This window comes from Eptesicus fuscus, chromosome 14 (assembly GCF_027574615.1).
Source record: "Eptesicus fuscus isolate TK198812 chromosome 14, DD_ASM_mEF_20220401, whole genome shotgun sequence".
Classification (NCBI taxonomy): Eukaryota; Metazoa; Chordata; class Mammalia; order Chiroptera; family Vespertilionidae; genus Eptesicus; species Eptesicus fuscus.
Window position 1 is genome coordinate 30741721 of NC_072486.1, and position 19243 is coordinate 30760963.

The following is a 19243-nucleotide window of genomic DNA, read 5'->3' on the forward strand; positions in this document are numbered from 1 at the left end:
GTCTTGAAAACGTATGGATGGACTGGGGAGGGTATACCAGAAAAGAGCGAGAGCCTGTCTGAGAGGCATAGTCAAATGATGCCCCCAACTTTAATTGGAAGAGTGAAATATTTACATCAGGCTAGGCCTGCTTGGGCCAATCATTTGCCTTCTCCCAGGCTCAGTTTCCTCATCTTCTTCATAAAACAACATAATTGGGGAAGACTGAATGGTTTCAGTGATCCCAATGATTTCCCAAAATGACTATGATCCATACCCTAGCTATAAACCTATAGTTCTCGCCCTCACCCATGCTGCTGCCACGACCCTCCATCATGGTGGCATGGCTGCGTAATCCCTGCAGTCTTTTGCTATGATTTAATAAATCGTTAGGACACATCACACAGTATTCTAGCTCCCCAGTATGTCCATGCCAGTCAGGAATCCCTATTTTTAACTACCGTGTGCCGCTTGAGTGTTCTGTTGCCGAGTTTCTTTAAATGACTTGAGAATTGCAGTGTCCATACCTCAGATACTCTGATTTGAAGGTAGAAGGATAAAAACGAGTTCTTATTCCATGGGGGTTCAAAATTAAAATAGACACAAGGAGTGGACTCTTCTTCTAGGTCCATGGTCGGCAAACTGCAGCTCGCAAGCCACATGAGGCTCTTTGGCCCCTTGAGTGTGGCTCTTCCACAAAATACCACAGCCTGGGCGAGTCTATTCTGAAGAAGTGGTGTTAGAAGAAGTTTAAGTTTAAAAAATTTGGCTCTCAAAAGAAATTTCAGTCATTGTGCTGTTGATATTTGGCTCTGTTGACTAATGAGTTTGCCGACCACTGTTCTAGGTTATACTTGAGAATGAAGGACATGAGTATCACTTTTTGACGATGGCTGATACTTATGAGCTTTGGAGAGTTTTTCTACCTCTAACATTCTTTTTCTGCAGCCTCTCTTTTGCCCTAATTCCTCAGAAAGCAGTACAATGATGAAAAAAAAAAAAGAAGAAGAAGAAGAAGAACTTGGCTTAGTATCTTTATAGTTTGTTTATATTTTAAAACACCCCTGCTTCAGAGTTAGGTAGATCAAGGGTCAAAGACCTGGTGTGTAACTTGCAGAAAGTTACTTAAGCCTCAATTTCCTCATTTATAAAATGTGGGTAACTGCATCTCCTTTGGAAGGCGATGTTCTTTTAGTGCAATACCGAAAGGAAGTATCTAGTACAAAACTTGGCACGTGCCCAGAACTTAGTAAAGTGGCTTATTTCTCTCACTCTCCACCTTGTCCATTCATGTCCATTGGAATATCCAAACCATAAAAGCAAATTCATCTCTTGTCAAGTTCTTAGTGAGTATTTTTTCCTGAAACAAATACTTAGCCCATGAATAGAGATATCCATGTCACGTGGATAAACGTGTGAAAGCTAGCTTTGCGTCAGCTTTGTCATTGTGCATGCCCTCTGGCTATTGTTACTGCACAGGGTGAGGCAACAGGCCCAGCCACAGTGCTCCTTTTGGTCATCTTACTGGGCAATGGGGAAGACTCTGAGGAAGCCATTCTGCACACAGGAGTCTACCCCAGGGGAGTCATCCTTCCTCCGGGGTGACTCAGCCACTGCTGTCCAAAAGCTTTATCTTAAAACCAGAATCCTGGGGGGCTTTTTAGCAGGGGTTGGCTAACTACTACCCAAGGGCCAAATCTGGCCCACTTCCTGTTTTTGTACCAGGGAGCTAAGGAAAATACTACATATTTGCATAGTAGAAAAAAATAAAGAATAATGTTTCATGACACATGAAAACTGTATGAAATTCAAATTTTGGTGTCCATACTCAAAGTTGTTGTTGGAATACAGCCACACCCATTCATTTGTATATTATCTATGGATGCCACAATGGCTGAATTCAGTAGTTGCTGCAGAGGCCATAAGGCCCACAAAATAATGTATTTACTGCTCGGCCCTGTACAAAGTTTACTGCCCCCTGGGATAGAGCACAGACTCCAGCGCCAGGCAGTCTGGCAGCATAGTTCAGCTCTGTGTTGCTTCCACTTGGGCAAGCTCTCTCAGCTCTTCAACCGAGAATGATAATAGATAGCTTCTATCTCATGTGGCTTTATGAGAATTAAACAAATAAGTAAAGTGCTTAGAAGAGGATCTAGGACATATTAAATCTGTCTGTTGTTGGTATTATTAGTTGCTACAGTTTTGTGTTTTTTTTTTTTCATGAACTAAAGTAGCAGCAACAGCTTACCAATTTGCTATCAACAATTATAAAATTTTCATTTGCAGCACCCCAGTAAATAAATTCTTTAGCAATGGGGCAGTAGAAAGAAGTCTAAAGTCAACTGAAATGGCAATTAGCATAGTTGCTTATCCACAGAGCTAATTCTGCATTACTTACAGATATTTTATATTCTATATCCTTCTTTCAAACTTGAGCCTTAAAAGAGCTTATACTCAGCTTTGAGTTTAGCCCTCACCATCCATCTATTCCTTATAGTAACTATTTCTAGTTACCTCTTTCTGAAGAAACAGACATTGAAACAGAGGCCAAGGAACAGAATAAAGAGCAGAGGAATACATTCACACATATATTGTCAACTGATCTTTGACAGAAGTGGCAAAAATACACAATGGAAGAAAGGATTATCTCTTCAACAAATAGTGCTGGGAAAACTGGATATCCATATGCAAAAGAATGAAATTACACCCTTACTTTACACCATACACATAAATCAGCTCAAAATGAATTAAACACATAAATGTAAGGCCTGCAACTGTAAAACTCCGAGAAGAAAACATAGGGGGAAAGCTTCATGACATTGGCCTTGGCAGTGGTTTCATGGCTATGACACCTAAAGCGCAGGCAACAAAATAAAAATAAACAAGTGGGACTACATCAAATTTAAAAGTTTCTGCACAGCAAAGGAAACAACAGAATGAAAAGGCAACCCATGGAATGGGGAAAAATATTTGCACACCATAAATCTGATAAGGAGTTAGTCTCCCAAATATATAAGGGACACCTGCAACTCAATAGAAATAAAACTAATAACCTGATTTAAAAAATGGGCTAAGGACTTAAATAGACATTTCTCCAAAAGAAGACCTCCAAATGGCCAACATATATATATGAAAAGGGGCTCAAAGTAATCATCAAGGAAATGCAGATCAAAGCCACAATGAGATATCACCTAACGCCTGTCAGAATGGTTATTATTTAAAAAAAAAAAAATAGTCAACAAGTGTTGGCAAGTGTGCAGAGAAACTGGAACTCTTGCACCTGTTGGTGGGAATGTGGAATGGTGCAGCCACTACACCATACAATGTGGAAGTTCCTCAAAAATTGAAAGTAAAACTATTGTATGTTCCAGCAATCCCACAATGGGTCCAGCCTTAAAAAAAATAAAAAAAAAAATCCTGTCATATGCTACAACATGGATAAACTTCAAGGATGCTATGCTAAGTGAAATAAGCCAATCATAAAAGGACAAATACTCCATGGTTCCAATTATATGAGAAAGAAGATTCCAATTATACAATTAAAGTAGAAAGTAGAAAGGGGCTGGCGTTAGAAAGAAATGTGCAGTGGGTATGGAACAATGAGGAGTTGTTCAATGGGCATAGAGTTTCAGTCATGCAAGATAAAAAGGTTCTAGCTTTGGCAGTGGCAGTATCATAGCCAATGGGGTTTATCTGAGGTGTGATTATTACTAATTGAAAACTTTTCCAAATATACCGCAGTGACGACTTGAATTATAGTCAGCATTGGCAATTTTTGACAGTCTCTATGGATACTAGACTAACTAAATAAGTGAAAGGGTCCTAAAGAATTGGTACAACACTGTGCATGTAGTTAACAATATTCTGCTGTACAATTAAAATTTTGTTAAGACGGTAGATGTCATGTTAAGTGTTCTTACCACACACACACACACACACACACACACAAAAAAAAAAAGTAGAAATAAAAACCTCAGAGGCCAGCGGGCTCATAAAATGCCTAATCAACCTCGATGTTTGCTATGGCATTTGAAAACAGTAATCTGCTTTCTGAATCAAACACAAAACAAGTAATAATATAGTTTATTTGATATGAGAGAACAGGGATTATTAGAATTTTTTTTCTCATAATCCAGGTCTTTCCTTGTTGGAGTTTGGGTATCCAAAAAGAGGGTTGGAGGGAATTTATGCAGAAGAGGAAAACAATGACCCTAGTGAAAGACCGGCCCGGGAACTTGGCCTGGAGGAACCCTGTCCACAGGGTGAACAATCACAGAACCCCCGCTCAGCAGAGGTTCCCATTTGTTCAATATAGAGGACTCTCAATTTTTCTGTGCAACCTCGACAGCAAATACTCTGAGTTGCTCATGAATGCATTTCAAAAACGTAAAAAAATCAGAAAAACATTCTGCCAGAAACATTCAACCAAACAACTTCAGACTGTTCAACTGGGGGGGGAAAGGAAAAGTGTGTGAAGGAAAGAAAACCATTCTCTGAATCACCTAGAGCAGTTCCACCCTCTCACCTTCCTGAGTATTTTTACCAGCGCACTCTTCCCTTGCTCTAAAACTTTCCTTGTATAAATAGTCGCTGAGTCATTTCGCCTGATTCATCCAGACACTAATTCAAACGCATTTTCTATGAAAGATCTGGGTCTGGCTGCCCCGCCCAGTTAGTTACCTGCCCTCTGTCCTCCCCAGGCCGTATCCTGCTACGCCCAGCTTCACCCCAGATGCCCATGTCCCCTGGCGAGGAAACGCGCCGTGGGTTTTTCATCGGTGAAACGTGCCACCGCGCGCCAAACGCTCCCTGGCACCCAGTTCCCGAAGTTCATCCCTGTTTCTGCACGGGCGCTGTCCTATTTTCATCTTTCCACGACGCCGCCTTCCCCACAAGCACCTAAGAGCGGCCCTGATGTATTCAGCGCCTCCCCGCGAGGCTGCACTCTGCTTAGAGCCGGCCCGCCCTTCCAATAAAGTTGTTGCACTTTTTTAAAAAGCCAGAAATCAGCCAAATAGGAAGGAAAAAAAGAATTCCCGGGGCCCTGTTATTGATGCTGGACTGTACCATTGGTTCCGCAGGGGGGGGAAGCGCCGGGTGTGAATGACTTCGCGGGTCGTAAGTCACGCATCGGACCGCTGACGACGCACGGCCTGAGCATCTGACCCTTTAAAGTCCGGGGCGGGCGCGGGCGGGGCGCCGAGGCCGCCGCGGATCCCGTGCGCGCGGCGACTCCCGGGCGCGCCCCCCCCCGGCCGCGTGGTGCGATCCGGGGCGGGCGGGCGGCGACGGGCAGCGCGCGGGGCGGCGGCGGCGCAGTCTGCACCATGGCTTACCCTGGGCACCCTGGGCACCCCGGGCACCCCGGGCACCCCGGCGCCGGCGGCGGGTACTACCCAGGTGGGGTAAGTGCAGCCCGCGCGACCCTTGGGCACCGGAGGACGCCGGAGACCGCACTTGGCGACTTTGCTGGGGCGGCTCCCGGCGCCTCCCGCCCCGGCTTCTGCCTGCCCGCTGCCTCGCCCAGCCCTTTCGGCCTGTGTCTCTGGCTCCCTCCTTCTCTCTGCCCCCTCCGCCTCCCCACGGGCGGCTGGCTGCGCGGGGCCACGGCGCGGGTGGATTGCGATCCCCGGAAGCCCACCCGGGACTCTCGGAGACGGGGCGTGAAAGGGTGCAAATGGGGTGTTGGCTTCCTCCCCCTCCCTCTGTGTTTTCCCTGCGAGCTACAGCCATTTTAACCTAGAATGGACCGGAGATCTACTTCTTCCTTTCAAAGAAAGGGGGGGGGGGGGGGGGGGGGGAAACAGGTCGGGAAAGATCGCCGGAGTCAAAGGCCCCCTGGAGGAGGGCCCCCTCGCCCCCGCGTCCGGGATGCGCGTTGTCCTGGGAACTGTTTCCAAGACAGAGTGTTCCCTCCCGGGCAAAGAGCCCAACCCTGACACACCTCACCCCTTCCTGGCTACACCTGTCCCCAAACGCTTTGAAAATCCGCAAAACGCTATAAAAATAAACTTAAGCTTGCTTTAAATTGCTTGCCTAGGTTGCATTTACTTCAGTGACCTGAAGGTTAAAAGGGGGGGGGGGGGGGATTTAAGTTGCTTCGCTTACGCCGATGTCACGTCTGGACAATTCGTTTTGGTCCAAGCCTCCCGTTTGCAGATTCCGCTGGAGTGAGCCTGGAAGGAAGGGTAGAGGGGCTGCCAGTTGGGAGTGTGCGGCGGTGGGGAGGTCAAGGGTGGGAAGGGCGGGCCATCGCTTGGCTTTGCACAAAGGCACCCCTTAGGGAGGGAATGAAACTTGGTTCAGTGGAATCAATGATTCTGAATTTGTGTCTTCTGTTTTTCAGTATGGAGGGGCCCCGGGAGGGCCTACGTTTCCCGGACAAACGCAGGATCCGCTGTATGGTTACTTTGCTGCAGTGGCCGGACAGGTTAGCTTTTCCCTTTCATATTAAGAATCATCAGACTCTACATTTGTATTAGTCTTTGTGACAGTGGCCAGAAGAACGGCCTTTCCTCTGGAAAAGACTCGCTTTGCTTCTGCCAAAGAAACAAGAGGGGGAACTTCTTAGTTACTTATTTCCGAATATTCAGAACAAATTAGGACCAAGTGTTCCTGGTGTTGACCTTAGTTCACTTCAAAACTAAACTTGTGATTGAATCGGGGTCCGATCGGACACAAGAGGGGATTACTAATACCCTTAGAAGATCTGTGAGGTAGAAAGATGTCTTTAGACCTGAGTTGTCAGGGTCCACGGTGGTTTCCAGAGAAGAAATTGCCAGTCTGGTGACCATAAACCCCTGTTTGTACAACTTAAAGGCATGATGTACTAGTAGAATTCTACAGCCAGATTCCAATGGGTACTTTCTTTGGGTTGAGCTTGATTGTTAACCAGTAGGAAGTAGGTATTTATGGTAAAAACCCACCAGCTTCAAAGTAAGAAAGGTACTACTGTCATCTTACTATCAGGAAGTTGATCTTGTGAACAGTTTAGTTTCACTTTGATGGAGGTGCTGTTGCTAGGTCAGCCTTCCATGTCCTTATTAGGTGTTGTGGCCTGTTTACCCACATCTTTCACTTCTTTCAATTCTGAGTGGTTTGACAGGTGCTGGTGGACCGTGAGGGAGGTCACTTCCCTGGCTCAGGAGGTCACTGTGCATGGTCAGCATGCTGTAGGCGTAGCCTAGATATGTCCGGAGGCATTTGCTCATATAAATTCAACTTAGCTTTGTTTTGATCAAAAGCTAGAAATAACACCGTCTTAATGTGGGAATGCGGTGGAAATATGGGATAAAAGCTCAAGACCAGGTTTCAGAACAGCACTCTAAGAAATTCAGTTTGAGAAATTGAGTGGAAAATTGAGTCTAAAACGGAAAGAGCTTCCCTTGACGTATCTCCTTAATCAGTTAATGATCTGTATCTTTGAAACCACAAGACACAGCAAAGCTCAAGACTCACATTCTTAGATTGCCTGAGCCTCCAGCCCTGTAAGTGACCCCACCTGCTTAGCTTTCACAGCCTGGCCTGTATCAGCAGATCCCTGGCCTTTCCAATTGTTGACCCTGCTCCCCATTTAGAACTTACAATACCTATGGACTTGAGGAATTAGGTGTTTTATTTTTAAATCCCTAAAAATAACGTATACCTGGCTCGGGCCTAGGCCAACCAATGGATAGGCACGGGAAGCCTGTATCTTCCAGATATATATAGTTATGATCTGAAGACACCGTTCGCCACACTACAAGCAGAGTGAACAGGAAGGTCTCTCTCTGAACCATGCCTTTCATTTAGTGATGTCAGCTCTGTGCCCAGCTTTCCCCTACCAAAAAGGCTAGAGTAAGGATTTCAGCATCTACATAAATTATTTCATTTTAAAATGCTTAACTCTGGCACTTTCCTAGCTCAGAGTGAGACAAGAGAAGTTCAAGTCAGAAACTCCTTTTATTCATTCATTTGAAAATATCAAGTATCAATGGAAGAAACAGAATTCACCTCAGTGTTTTAATAAGAAGGGAACCTTACACTTGAGAGTGTTTGTGCCAAATCTAATTCAGGAATTTAGAGGAAACGATGAAAAGGTATTGGTAATAATAAAGTATAGGTGTAAGCAGCTTTCTGACTTTGTTAATTCTTGTGTAATAAATATTTAAAATAGTCTGAAATTGATTTTAAAAATGCATTTTTTTTTGTTATGGCCCTAATTATCCATTTGTGGAAGATTTGCCTTTATTTCATCATAAAATTATTTTTGGAAGTAGGATGAAGAGAAGAATACCTATTTTTGAAATGTATTTCTTTTTTAAAAAATGTCATGTATGATAGTACTCATTTTCTTGGTTATTATTGCTACATTGAATACTGAAAGTACACAGAGAACTGGATGGTACATGTGACTATTGTGATTTCTCTTCCCATTTTCGTTTTCAAAAGGATGGACAAATAGATGCTGATGAATTGCAGAAATGCCTGACAGAGTCGGGCATCGCCGGAGGATACAAACGTAAGTTGCCAGTCCCAGAGTTTCTCCTGACATGCTCGTGCGTTTCTCATTTTAGCCGTCGCTTACGATTACAGCCTTCCAGGAAACTGGGTTTTCCCGATCCCGCACCATTTAGAATTCCAAAAGCTAAATTCATTCTATTATTGCAGAGTGTGAATTTGAATGCAGTTCTTAATAAGTCATTCCACACTACCTGCCACTTTAGTGGGTTTCTTAGATTTGGGTTCCACATATTTGGGTTCGCAGGAACCACTCGCAGTAGAAACAGTTCCCGTGGTCTCCTTCACAGGGGGTGAGTTAAGTGCTGAAATGAAACCTTCCAGCTTAGGTGTCTTTGATGACAGGAGAATGTCCGCCTATAGAAAAGTTTCATGAGTTTTTTTAAGCCAAAATGTTGAGGACATGCCGGAAGCAAAATCTCAACAAATTGAGAAAATGCTCCAGAGATGGGCAGTTTTGTAGTTCCTCTTATGTATTTGGAATCAAGGGGGCAAACGTAAGAAAGGTACAGGAAGTCCATTGGTGGTGGATTAAGGAGGCGGGAGAAAGCAAAGCGGGGAAATCTCTAGGGTTGGGGAAAAGGCAGAATGGAGAAGCACGTGGTTTCACCTTGGTGGGTACAGGATAGTTAATAATTAGCATTCATAGCACATAGAGCTGGTGTGTGGGGAACTAGGTAACAAAGAGGGGTGCCGCGTCTCGTGCTCTGGGTGCTCGGGTGCCTGAGGCTGTGCCTTCCAGGGCTAGGGAAAGAAAATTACCCTGACATTTCAAAGCTATGTTATCCTAGATGCATCACAGTGGGCTGGGCGCACTTAGTGTAAAGATTGACCTTTGCTAAGGAACATACAGGCCTGGGACGTGCTTACCCCCCAGGGCTTGCCCAGGTAGGAATTTATGACCAGACCATCCTGTGTGGTCACTTTCGGTCACTGAGTGTGCCAGGCCGGCCATGTGGCTCCCTGATAGCTTGTGATGGTCCCTTTTTCGTTCACAGCAGCTAACATGTACTATTTGCCAAGAGCTTACTTTGTCCCGAGCCTGGTGGCACTCGGGGCTTTGAGTAGCTTGGTCCCCTAGTGGCCTGCCTGCCCTCCTGGTTCTGAGTGGCGGGTCCTGTCGTCCACCCCTAGCCTTCAAGGAACCAGGTCTGCATTCCTGGTCTCAGCATGCTGCTGGCAACACGAATATTTGCCATGGCATTCCCAGGTCTTTCCGCTTTCCACTTCAGAGACTGTGTTTGGGCTAAGACATTCCCTTCCTAACTTCTAACTCTATCCGCAAGTCCTCCTTCCCCTCCTCCACAGTTCCTCACAGTGCTTATAACTTAGCACTCACACCACTGTCCTACCCTTTGAGCTCTGCCTCGAGCTGCAGATAGGGAACCATTGCAAAGAGGCTGCCTCCTGACCAGGGGTTCTTTTTCTTTCTTTTTTTTTTTTTTTTAAGTATATTTTATTGATTTTTTTACAGAGAGGAAGGGAGAGGGATAGAGAGTTAGCGACATCCATGAGAGAGAAACATCGATCAGCTGCCTCCTGCACACCTCCTACTGGGGATGTGCCTGCAACCAAGGTACATGCCCCCGACCGGAATCGAACCTGGGACCTTTCAGTCCACAGGCTGACGCTCTATCCACTGAGCCAAACCGGTTAGGGCCTGACCAGGGGTTCTCATGCCCCCACAATGCCTCTTTTCAGATCAGCTCTGGACCATGACAGATACCCGGGGTGCATGATAGTGTCCTGACTGAGGTGCTTTAGCTGCCAACTTCGTTGCCAGTTGTTAACTGAGGCAGAACATCAAATCGAAGCCCCCACTGCCTGGGAAACTGTGCGTTAAAATTCCCAAACGAAAACACACGCCTGAGGATTTGTAGTGGCATGGTTTTTGCTGTTTGACATGGCGTATTTACTAGTTGGCTCTCTTTCTAGACCGTTTGCATTTCTGGTTTTATCCTTTGTTTCATGTGGCATCAGTCTCCTATTAATATTTCCTAGTTGGGGGAATTGACACAAAGGAGGAAGCTTGTACATTTCTGCCATTGAATCTGGTCCTACACAAAAGAAGCACCTTCCGGATGCGGGGACTTTTGTTATTGGAGGCAGTGCCTGTACATTGCTGACTGTTAACTTCAAGCAGCTGAGGCTCGTGAACCGACAGTCTAACGACAGGGTTTACCCAGGCGAGCCCTGTCACAGCGCACACTGTTGTTCTACACTCGCTCAGTAGAAGGGGTGTGGTAGGCTTCAAATCTGACTAACCAAGTGGCTTGTACATCCTTGGAGAGCAGTCCTTGTAAAAATGGCCTCTGAGAAAGTCGTCCTTCAGGGTGTGGCTTTAGAGAGGACATTTCCTGAGTCATCAGGACCCTGTGAGCTCGGGAGATGGTATTTCCTGAGTCACCAGGACCACGTGATGGGCTTCATCTGGTGGTGGGGGCTGTACCGAACCACAGAGCCATCCTACGTGACAGCTGTCAGACCGAGTTTTGTAATACAGCAATGACACATTCCCGGGTCTCTCAAACCCAGCTTCCTCACCGAAACGGCACAGGCGGGGGGCGAGGGGGTCTACTCCAGCCCAATACTAAAGGCGCCTTTGTGACCTGTTTAATAGGAAGCATCCATACCTAGAGGTGGAGTTGCTGAGGGCAGTGGCTCATCTCTAAGGTAGTCATTCAGCTTCTGTTTTTGCCTTGCGTATAGTTAGTTGTTCCTCTGTGCAGCAGAGAAACAGCTGGAGGGAGGGCTCTCCTGCGAGGTGTGTTACACTGTGGATTCCTCCTGGAAGGAAAGGTGTGTGAGCCATGCTAGGAGAATGAACTGGAGAAGGAGAGGAAAGGTACAGTTACAGTGAAGATTATTTTGCAATTATGTAAACTAGAATTCGCAATAAAAGCTTTCTCGGGAGGGGAAATACAAGTAATATTGAGTGAGCGTTTCCTCACCCAAACTGATTAGACATCAGCATTCTAGTCCCTAGAATGGTCTGGAATGGGGGATTTTCTGTTCAGTTTTGTTCACTGCCCATCACATTCCCTCCCTTTGTAACCCTCACAAAAAAATGACCAGATTTCTGTTCTTCCTGAAACAACTCTAACTTGTCACTCTCCTCCTCTTAAAAATCTGGAGTAGCTCCATGGTGCCTAAAAATAAAAGCTAAACAGTTTAGCAGGAATTCAAGGTAGTGTAGCCTCATTGAAAGGTACCCACTTCCTCTGCCTGCCCCGGACTTTCCTGCGTCTTTGCTTATACTGGCCCCTAGCTCTGCTTGGCTGTCACCAACTGTCCCCCATCTTCCTGTCATTCAAGGTTTGGCCTAAATGCTGCTGTTTCTACGAAGTCTCTCTTATTAGGAAGGAGCATCTAAGTCCTCATTGCATCTTACTCCAGAGCGCTCTTATTTAACACAATTCTCGCAGGCGTGTTTACCTGGTTCCATATATACTCTTATTGTGTATGAACAGAGGACAGGCTATTTGAGGTAGGAGGCTGCCATTCAGAGTCTGACATTAAATTTGGGGAAAAGAAAGAAAAATATGATTAGACAAAAAACTAGCCAACCAGCTGTCTGTTTATAGTCAGGTAGGAGCAGCAATAAAGCAGCACCCCTACCTTCCCACTCACAGTGGTGGATGGAATACATTGTGGTTCGTTCTGGTGAATTGAACTCACTGTGTTACAGTTTCAAAGGTAAGAAAGTACATAATATTTTTAGAAGACTATGTTATGGAAAACGTTAAGCCTATCCAAGATAGAGGTAATTATACAGTGAACTTCTCTGTACCCATCACTCAGCTTCAACAGTTATCGCTGTACGACCATTCTTGTTTCAACTCTTAACACTGCCCCGTTTCTTGTGAAGCAAAAGTGTGTAAATCATATTCCCAATTAATTTGAATGTATCTAATGTAATGTGAATTTTTGAAATTGTATTAATGGGTATGTGCTTTCCTTGATTTAACAGCTTTTAACCTGGAGACTTGTCGGCTTATGGTTTCGATGCTGGATGTATCCTTTACCTGGATTGCTGTTTGGAGTATTTTTTTCTTATCAAAAAAATTCCTCCCTAAAGGGAGTCCTCTAAGAATTAATACCTGGGAAACACAGTGATAAATGACCAAAAAAAAAAAAATTTTTTTTTTAAATCCTTAGCTTTTAAGATGGAAATTGGAGAAAGGAAGGGAGCTTAGTAAGATGTTGGTAGTTCAAGAATTCAAGGAAGCAGCCTAGGAGAGCGTGTAGAAAGAACTCGGAGTGTCAGGGAAGCTTTTCCGCTTCAGCAGATTGTTCTGTGCGACTCGCACCTGACCTTCAAGCGTGGAATTTTCACAGCACAGTTGTTGGACTCAGTTCAGCAAGTGCTGACCCTAGGGTACCTTCCATCCCTCCTCACTTGCTAAAGTGAAAACTGTAGCTCTGGGAGGGCTTACCAAGGGAGTGTGAGGCCCCACGAGGACCCCAGGACAGAAGGGTGAGCCGCATAGCCTGGGGCATCCAGAAAGTGCAGCCAGTTCCAGGAACAAGCGTGCTTTTTACTTGTAGCTCACAATGACCATCCCATTTCCTTGTAATCATATCACAGAGATTATCTTTCCTCCCACCATGAAAAGGTGGACTCAGCTCTTTTCCCAGAGGCCCTGGGCCATTTTTAACCTTTGTAGCAGAAAGAACATTGAATTTCCTTATCCTTGATCTTTGATTTAATCATTAGAAAATATTGCCCTAAAAAAAGATGCTCTAAATCCTTAATTACAGTTCAGAGAGATCTGTCAGGCACAATGGGCTTCAGTGAATTTAAGGAACTCTGGTCTGTACTGAATGGCTGGAGACAGCACTTCACCAGTTTTGACAGCGACAGGAGTGGCACCGTGGATCCTCAAGAACTGCAGAAGGCCCTGACAACAATGGGTGGGTATGGGGAGGAGTCTTTTTTTAAAAAAATTTCTAAATCTTCTGTATTCTAGAAGTATTGTGTATTAAGAGTACCCTCAGTCTTAAAATATTGTGCTTGATTATTTTTAATGATCTTCCTGTCATCCTTTAACTTTTTGGCTGGATGAATTTTCTTCCTTTCAGGATTTCGGTTGAGTCCCCAGGCCGTGAATTCAATTGCAAAACGATACAGCACCAACGGGAAGATCACCTTCGATGACTACATCGCCTGCTGTGTCAAGCTGCGCGCCCTGACAGGTGTGTTCTTTGAGGCAGTGGCGTCACCATAGGTCAAGAAGACACGAATTTTTATGACATTTAATTTCTCAGTGCTTCTAAACTTTTATTGTCCTAATCTTCTTTTTTTCTAACTTAAGTGGCTTTTTAACATTTCTATTAAACTCATCTAGCAGAATTACTTTTTCAGATATTTTTTTCAGATTTGTACATGAGCTGTTATTAAAAAAACCCTAACAAAATTTTACTGAAATGTTCCAAAGCATGACAAACTAATTTTTTGACCAGAGTATGAGCAGTATCCTGTGATTTCTCCCTCGTATGTGAAATATCTGAAAAGAGTGAATTACTCACTTGTAGTTCTCATTCTTATTTCCTCCTGATGGAAAGTAATTTAAAATAGTGGTCATCCGTTTCAGGTATATTTCTTAAACAATGAGACATCAATGATCTCTATACATTTCTATTCCCTCTATTTTTTTCTCTTCCTTTTTTATATCTTTTCTTGTTCCATTCCTTTTTACTCTTTTTAATATCAGGTTTTATGATTTTTATTCATCCTAAACAAAAATTTGAGGGCAGATTTTTTTTTTTTTTTTTTTTTAATGAAAGCAAATCCTTTTCAACAGGGCAGAGCTCAGGTGGAATATTTTATCACAGCCCATTTGCCATAGTACGTACACCACCTATTTCCTAGTTAAACAATGTCTATGACATTAAGAACTTTGAAATCTGTGTTTTCATCAAAATTAAGAAATGGCCTCAGAAGCCGCACAGCTTTTACTGACTTTGGGATAAAGTGTTTTCTTCTAGCTCCACATTGAAAGAGATAGACAGATGGCCGACTTCTGTGCATTGTATTACTTTGTTGTTTATTATTTTTATTCATACAATTGGCTTCTTTGCTTTGGTGTTTCGGTTATTTTGGCTGGTTGTACAATTTAAATGTTACTGCAGTCTGAACCCAAAGCCAAAATAATTAACCATTGTGAGTTCATATAATATATATATATATTTTTAATTTACTGTCTTGTTTTACAGACAACTTTCGAAGACGGGATACTGCTCAGCAAGGCGTTGTGAATTTCCCCTATGATGATGTAAGTCTCAGTAAATTCAGAACTGAGTAGCTGCATAAGATGCACACCAAATGGGATGCCCTTTAAAGTTAACTGTTAGGAGCATCTTAAGGATGCCAAAGTGATCCAGGCTTCAATGATCAGGAGTTACCATTCAAAATTGATTCATTTCATTTATTATTCATCTTACCCATGGAACACTGCTATATATTAAAAAGGCCTGGGTCAAAGCCCAGCTTGTCCCACTCTGGCTAGGTCATTGGGGCAGGTTTCTGCATTGCTCTGAGCCTGTGTGAGGGAAGAGGAGGAAGTAATACCTTCTTCACCCGGCTGTTGTGAGATTTCAATCAGAAACGTCCTTAAAAAGCATCATGCAAGCGTTGTATCTGCCTTTGCCTTCATCTCAGTCACTGAGAAGGAACTTTAAGAGCTCAGGACACTAGGTGACACCCCCATGTCCTTCATGGAGAACATCAGGCACAAACTCCAGGGTTTCTGAAACAGCCACACTAAATGAGGTAGGATAAGGCCACATCACCAGCGTGAAGGTAACCAAGGGCCATCTTTGATGGCGTTCGTTGGATATACTTAACAAAGCTAGGGAGATGTTTAGTTGTTTCTCCATTTTTTTTTGCTTTAAAGCCATTGATTTTTTTTTAAATTACGTTTAACTGACTAAACTAAATGTTGCTCCATCACAAAATACAAAGATACACACGAATCCGGCTCAGCAGCTGCTGCACTGATGAGTACACTTTGCAAAGGCTTGTGGGTAAATATGTTTATTTCTTCTACTCAAAGATGTGTTCTCTTTCACGTGCAACTTCTCAGGTGACAGTCCCGTCACTGTTTCCAGAGGAGGCAGCCTGTGGAGTGGAAAGTGCACAGCCTCTGGCCTCAGAGGGGAACACTTAAGAGATACCTAAACCTCTTGCTCCTTAGCTTCCTTTTCCCTGAAATGGTGTTGGTCAGCGGGGCCTGGCAGGAATGCTGCGTGGATTAGCAGTGCATGGTCCTCACAGGTGTGAGGAGAGTGAAAAAGAAAATGGGTAAAAAGCCCCGTCTGTTGGTGTGTGTTTAGTGGCGGAGCAAGCAAACACTGCCCAGCACACGCTGATGCTTCTGAGCTGGGTCTCTGAACTGCAGAAGGGTCCGAGCTTCTGTTTCTGTGCACGCATACACTCCAATGCTGCCATTCCAGTGATTGATTAAGCAGATTTGAAGGGAGTAAACTGTTTAAGGGAGCTCCGTGAGAGTAACGGGGTAATCCTGTGCAGATTGGAGGTCTCCACGTGATATGAATGTGTAAGCTGAATTGTTATTTCTGTTTGTGAGTAGGAACCTTTGGCCCTGCCCATTTCTTGAGTCTTAGGTTGTATTTGGAATTTAAATAATTCTATATACACTGGAGTAAGCTCTGATGTGAGCTTTGATGTGAGAAACCCATTGGATTTTCTTTTTTAATCCTCCCCTGAGGATGTTGATTGATTTTAGAGAGAGAGGGAGGGAGAGAGGAAGAGAGAGAAACATCAATGTGAGAGAAACATGGGCCAGTTGCCTCCCATACAACCAGGATCGAGCCTGTAAACTTTTGGTGTATGTGGACAACACTCCAACCCACTGAGCAACCTGGCCAGGGCACCCATTGGATTTTATATTAGACCGCTTTCCTCAAAGAAATGAGCCTTTCCATACATCATTTACTTTCAGTTTATAAAGGATTTTTAAAATCCATAATTTAAACTAGAATACGAAAATGTCAGGTGCTTAGACATAAGTTAGAGTGTATAAGTTTAAGAGGTCTGCATCGTAATGCTGACTTTTCTCTTTCAGTTCATCCAGTGCGTCATGAGTATTTAAATCCGGAGGGCGCTGTGTGACCGGGATCGACATTCCAGCGGGAGCGCTCGCTCTTGGCTTGCCTTCAGACACGCGTGTAAACTTGCTTCACCGCTTTTCCTTAACAGCTGTTGTAAACGTTTATTACTTTATGTACATCTGAAGTTGCTGTTTTCAGTTTAGATAATAAATTCTTTGGAATTTTATTAGTCTAAGATCAGTTCTGTTAACCATTTAGAACTTCCTTGAGCCATTGTCATGTCTTATTTTTTTTGTTAACCCTGTTTTATGTGAATTTAGGTGTGCAGAATGTTTAAGGCACATTGTATACTTTTCACAGTAGGATACTAAAACCTTTTCATCAGGCTGCAGCTGCTGTCATTCCTCCTCTAGACGGGCTTTTGCATGGTATTGAAAGCTTTATGTATGGCGTATTCTTTTTCTGTTTTGTTTTGTTAATCCTCACCCGAGGATTTTTTTCCCATTGATTTTTAGAGAGAGTGGGAGGGAGGGGGAGAGACAGAGAAAAACATTGATGTGAGAAAGACACATCGATTGGTTGCCTCCCACACATGCCCCGACAGGGCCGGGGAACGAGCCTACAACCGAGGTAGGTGCCCTTGACCAGAATCGGAACCTGGAACCCTTTAGTCCTTGGGCCAACACTCTAACCTCTGAGCCAAACCAGCAAGGGCTGTGCGGAGTATTCTTATCATGTAAAATGTTTTATACCTACAGTGATGCAAAAAAAACTATGGGTAATCCATGTCAGAGTTCATCTTGGAAGAAACTTTAAGGCTTACAGATGTTTTGATTGATAGTCATATGAATGGATGGGAACATGGGTGATTATTTTCTGCCTCTTGAAAACCTATTGAATAATCTGAATGGCAAATACTGTCTGTCACCGAGACCTTCGTCATCACCCACATAGGCCTTTGTTAACCATACTTAAAAACCTTGTACATTCTGAGCTTGACTATGTAAAAAAGAAAATTAACAGGAAAAAACTAAGGGAATATACAAAAATATGAGCTATGATTATTTTGGCTAACAGCATTCTAGGTGATTTAACTTCCTTTATACGTTTCAGGATTTTCCAAGCTTTCTATAATGTGTGCTTTCCCTTTAAAATCAGATGTTAATTTTTTAAATATTGATACTTTCATTTTGATATGCCATGTGTTCACACTGACATTAAAAAATGTACACAACTAAAGGTCTGGAAATGGTGTTCGGAAATGTTGCTGTGACTGCCACTGGGAGTCAGGATCGCGAGCTCATTTTCCTCCTTCCTGCTACTTTTCCAGATGTTCTCTGATCAGCAGGTGTCACATTGTAGTGGAGGGCTTTTTAGAAAAGGCTTTAAAGCATGTCCTTCCAAGTAAGGTCTGGATTCCAATGCTGCCTGTGCCTCTTCCTGTGGATGTGGTTTGACCACGTTAGGTCATCTCAGAGCCTCAGTTTCTACATCTTTGAACAGGGATTAGCTGTTACCTCTTGGGGTTAACCTGACTATGAAAAAGTGTGTTGGTATAATAAACACCAATAATATTTCTGTTTCTTAAATTTAAAGCTGGGCTGGTTTGCTCTTTTTTGCAAGAGAGCTTAATCTATAATAATAAACGTGTAATATGCTAATTAGACAGGACAGCCGAACGACCTTCCAGATGTCCTTCCGGACGACCTTCCGGATGAAGCCAGGACTGTGAGGGCCGGGGCAGCCGCCACAGCTGCAAGGGCCGAGCCCCTTACTTGAATTTCGTGCATCGGGCGTCTAGTAGATAAAATAATAAACTTAGTCTATTTTCTCCCTGCCAGCAGAACACCTGTCTCATTCTGGGGCACAACGTGACAGCTACCATCCTGATGCCAACCAATGAAAATAAAACATTTAAAAGCATCATTAGCCACATTTCACTAGTTATTTTTTCAAAGATTGCTATATATATATATATATGTATATATATTCATTTATACATATTTATTCAGCCCTAACTTACATATTTATGTCAAGTAGTCACACCTGGTCTACATATTAGACTGTGAGGCAGCTGCTCTATACAGGGTGGGGCAAAAGTAGCTTTACAGTTGTTTGTATGGAAAATAATACAAGAATAAACTTTTGCATACTCACAACATAAACCTACTTTTGCCCAACCCTGTATTATGTGGTGAGTGTAGGTTTCACTGCAGACATATTGTCTGAGGCACAAAGCTTGGCTTGATCCTGAGCTGTCCCGAGAAGGGCCAGAGAGCTCAGAGGACCAGGAGGCAGGGAGCACCCTCAGTCGCAGGGCCTGCTGTTTGCTTCATCCTCTGGGGAAGCCGCAGTTTAAGGAAGGGTTGTTTTCTGGATGACTAAGGTGGTAAGGAAGAAGGCCCTTGCCGACTCAAGGTGCTGGGCCATATTTGAAGCGTCCGGCTGCGTGGATGGGCCCCAAGGTGAGCTGCAGCTACCATGGTTCTGAATCTGCCTTTGGTTAAGTGCGAAAGGACACAAAACCACGTCTCTGAAATACTCAATTCGGTTTTAATTATCGATTCCTTGTAGCAAGTCTCCGTATCTCTCCCACTTCGCCTTTCACTCTTTCTTTCCGAAAGCATGGAGCCTGGCCTTCAGCATGTCCCTGCCTTCGAAAGTTTCCTTCCCCTTGAGGAATTTGACGTAT

At 43.8% G+C, this 19243-nt stretch overlaps 1 protein-coding gene and 1 non-coding gene across 3 annotated transcripts; both read left to right on the forward strand.

The window, feature by feature from the left end:
- The first annotated feature begins 3633 nt into the window (after positions 1–3633).
- Positions 3634–3773, forward strand: LOC114235005 (U4 spliceosomal RNA). Its single transcript, XR_003621187.2, has one exon. It is a non-coding gene; the product is annotated as a U4 spliceosomal RNA (small nuclear RNA).
- A 1472-nt stretch (positions 3774–5245) lies between these two features.
- Positions 5246–17790, forward strand: SRI (sorcin). 2 transcript variants are annotated; one of them, XM_054726163.1, is made up of 9 exons: positions 5246–5384; positions 6326–6409; positions 8410–8479; positions 12449–12492; positions 13245–13392; positions 13561–13674; positions 14695–14753; positions 15443–15504; positions 16566–17790. In XM_054726163.1, the coding sequence occupies exons 1-8, from the start codon at positions 5307–5309 to the stop codon at positions 15476–15478; spliced, it is 633 nt and encodes a 210-aa protein (XP_054582138.1). In that variant the 5' UTR covers positions 5246–5306; the 3' UTR covers positions 15479–15504; positions 16566–17790. The 2 variants fall into 2 exon arrangements, with proteins under 2 accessions (XP_054582138.1, XP_054582139.1); XM_054726164.1 differs by lacking the exon at positions 15443–15504 and having other exon boundaries at positions 5250–5384.
- The last annotated feature ends 1453 nt before the right edge of the window (positions 17791–19243 follow it).